General features: G+C 57.2%; 1 protein-coding gene across 2 annotated transcripts in view; it reads left to right on the top strand.

Annotated features, from left to right (window-relative positions):
* Positions 1–316: 316 nt before the first annotated feature.
* The window catches only part of Rasa4b (RAS p21 protein activator 4B), a 26,177-nt gene continuing 22,910 nt past the window's right edge, over positions 317–3,583 (top strand). For both annotated transcript variants that reach the window (XM_026788362.1, XM_026788363.1), the window contains exon 1: positions 317–461. In XM_026788362.1, coding sequence (XP_026644163.1) covers positions 397–461 — 65 coding nt within the window. In that variant the 5' untranslated portion in view covers positions 317–396. The remainder of the gene's footprint in view (positions 462–3,583) is intronic.

Below are 3,583 nucleotides of genomic sequence, written 5' to 3'. Positions count from 1 at the left end.
AATAGCATTTTCCGGAACACACACTCAGGTCTCTCCGCTAGCGTCAGCCCTTGCTCGGGGATCGCGCCCCACCAGAGATTCAGGCGGTGGAGGAGGAGGAGGCGCTCCTCTCAGACCCCGCCTCTCCTCGCTCCAGGCGACCAACGAGGGACGCGGGCCTCAGATGCCACGCCCATTGTGTGCAGCCAGCCCGCTGATTGGTCCTTCCATGCAGTATCTTCCCGCCCTCGCACGAGGGACGGGGAGGGGTGAATGGAGTGGAGGCGATCCCTCCGCCCCAGGGCTCCCCTGCCTGTCCTGGCACCAGCCTGCCAGCCGCGCCACTCGCGCTGCCCCCGGGAGGGGACCCAGGCGTCCGGATCCCTCCCCGCCAGGCCTCCACGTCGCCGACCCGCGATGGCCAGGCGCAGCTCGTTGTCCATCCGAATCGTAGAAGGGAAAAATCTGCCTGCTAAGGACATGTGAGTAGCGGATAGGGGTGGCTACCCCAACTTTGCTGGAATCCCCTTTTATACACTTGACCTTTGCGGGGGTCCTTAGGGCCTCCCCACAAAGAGAGCAGCGGAGAAGGTGTGGCGTGTGCAGCCACGAAGGGGGATTGGCTAGGAAAATGGGGGCAGTGAGATTAACTGTGGGTACCTTGACTGGGATGGAGGGGGAGGCAATAGCTGGAAGGCAGGAGGTAGGGGAGGGAGTTTCTCGATCTGGGAGAGGCAGTAAATCGGGGTTCAAAGGGGCAGGGGTTTTAAAGGACTGAGGCTGGCGCTGGGGTGGCCTCGTACTGAGAACTGCCCAGGGTGTGGCTGGAAGGAGCGGAATGCCCCTTAACAATCAGCGTTCTTTCCCGGTACTTCCAGAGCCCATAATAACCCCGATTGTCCGCCAGACTTGCTTGCTGTTCATTTGGGCAGGGGGAAAGTGGGGAGTCAGTCAGGGGGCTAGGAGCGATGCAAAAGGGGAGGATTTAGTCTCCCTGGACTTTGCGAGAGCCCTCCTTTTAATCGCTCCCTGCAAGGCATTTCTCTTCGGTCCATTTTACAGAATAGAAAAGCGAGGCCCACAGGCATGCAATGCTAGCTGAAGGTGTCAAAACAAAGTCTTGAATCTAGGGTCCTAACCTGCATTGCTATATTTAATAAAGCTTCTTCTAATCCCTGGCCAGATTTGGGAAGCTTGCAGGCACCCCTTTATCACACTGTTTCCCGTAGGTTCCCGAGATCAACCGCGGGACTCCTCGAATGTGCTTCGTGATTTTTTTATGTGCAGCCTTAGACCATTCGTTTTTTGCAAAGCCTCGGTTTACTTTTCTGTTAGCCGAGTGTCTGAAATCCTAGTATCGGGGAGAAGTGGAAATCATAAAACTAAAGAAAGAGGTGGGGCAGAGACCTAGGGTTCAAAGTCTGCTCCGGGTCCCCGGTGGGTTCCTGGCTGCAGAGAACGGAGAAGCCAGAAGCAGCGGAGGCGGGAGGGCATCTCTCTCCGGTGGGCGGGCGGGCCCTCCCCTCCCGGCACTCTGCGCCAGGAGCAGTTCCAGTTCAAGGCCCCCTGGGCCTGAAGAGTCCAGCTCAGCAGTTGCCATGGCAATGAGGAGGGAGGAGGGTGGGCCTTCTCAAGGTGGGTTTCCGTGCGTGGAGAGAGGAGGGGCGCCAGTGGGAATTAGGTCTCTAGGGTGGGGGCTGGATGAGCTTCAATGAAGGGTTCCATCCCCCATAGCTCCCCAGGCCCTCCCAGTCCCCCCCACTCCCTGACCCCCTCCCTTCCTTGGGCACTGGTAAACCAGGTCATCTTGGCTTCCTCTGGCTGGTGGTGGCTGGGAGGAGCAGCCCCTTCCGTCTGTCACCTCCTCCCCTTCTCGGCTCTGCCAGCTGCTTACTCTGCTGCCTGACTCCAGAAGCTCTTGGGCTGTGCCTACCTGGGCCCCACAGCTCTGGGACTCTGGAACGAGGTCTCCACCCCCAGAAGAGGGGCCACCCAGTCCTGGGAGACCTAAGTCTGGAATCTCTTTCCAGGCCCTGCTTCCCAGCCTGCTTCTCCTGACACCCCTGATCACCGTTCCTCTCCTTGCACCTGGTGGCTGGTTGCGTGCACAGCCCTGACCTGAAAACTGCCTCTTGAGCCAGCTCATAAATGCCAGCTCCCACATTTGGGCCTTTCTCTTGATCAGTTCTGCTTTTAAATAAAACATCCCGTTTTAGAAACCCCCCCCCCCGAAAACTCCTATTCATCCTACAACACCTTTCTCAAACGTTCTCCAGGCTTTCCCTAGAGCCTATGGGAAGGGTTCTTGGATCCAGTTGTTGCTCTTAGACATTCTGGTCACCGAGTAGAAGCCTCCAGAGGTTGCCAGTCCCTGACAAGTATGAGGGCAGAGGCCGGGACTCATGTCTCTGAGCTCCTGTACCATAGGGATATATTCCTCACCCTGTGTCTCCAGCTGTCTCAAGCTCACCACCCTCCCTCTGCCTCCCAGGGTATATGACATTATATGCGTGTGCCGCCACACCTGCCGTTCCGTTTTTCTTCAGCTGCCATTGTGAGACTGTTCTGATTCTGCCTCTCCATACTCTCCTTCCATCCCTGGGTACCTGGGTAGGCTGGGCAAAAAGCTGGGCCCCACTGGCTCCTACACCCTGTGGCCCTGGGGACAAGCCTATGGCTATTTCGGGGTTTGCCCTCTCCTTCCTCTTCCACAGTCTAGAAACTGCCAAGGCCCTAAATATAGAGGCCCACAAGTCGCCAGACTGGGCCAGTGGCCACTGGCTTGAGGAAGGAATGGTGGACGATGACAGGGCCCACTTCCATAGGTCTCGCTAGGATGGGGAGCATTGTTAGGGCACAGGTGCCAGGAGCTCTCCGGTGACTGCTGCTGGGCCCCCGCTCTTTACAGTGGATATCTGTCTGCTCTTGACACTGCCTCCTCCCACCCCTCTGGTGCATTCTCCCACCTGGTCATGCTCCTGCCTCCGCGCTTTTGCCTACCATTGGTCCCGCCTATAAACGCCGTCATTCATTCCGAGACTCACTCATCCATTCTGCAAGGCCGCACTGGGTCTATGGCACAAGCTAAGGACGGGTCTCGCTCCAAGGAACCCGTGAGCTAGGAAGCTCTAGCAGGGCAGAGGGGACCCTCTGCTGGGCCATAGCCCAGAAAGAAGCTGGGTCCTGTGGCACATGCCTATTACCCGAGTGCTCCGGAGGCTGAGGCAGAAGGATCAAAAGCCTGAGCTTAGGCTGGGTTACAGAGTGAGAAGCAGTCTCAAAAAAGCAGAAAGACAGCCCAGAGGCTCGAAACGGCTCCTTGGTTTAAAATACTTACTGCTTTTGCAAAGGACCCACGTTCAGTACCCCGCACCTTTGTGGGGTGTGTAACTCCAGCTCCAGGGACCCAGCATCCTCTTCTGAATTCCGTTGGCACTTGTACTCACGTGTGCACATGCCCAAACACAGACGCGTGTGTGCGCACACACACACAACTTTTAAAAAAATCTTTTTAGCTGGGCAATGGTGGCTCATGCCTTTAATCCCAGCACTCGGGAGGCAGAGGCAGGCAGATCTCTGTGAGTTCGAGGCCAGCCTGGTCTAC

This window comes from Microtus ochrogaster, chromosome 2 (genome assembly GCF_000317375.1).
Source record: "Microtus ochrogaster isolate Prairie Vole_2 chromosome 2, MicOch1.0, whole genome shotgun sequence".
Classification (NCBI taxonomy): domain Eukaryota; kingdom Metazoa; phylum Chordata; class Mammalia; order Rodentia; family Cricetidae; genus Microtus; species Microtus ochrogaster.
This window is presented reverse-complemented; position numbering and strand designations above follow the sequence as displayed.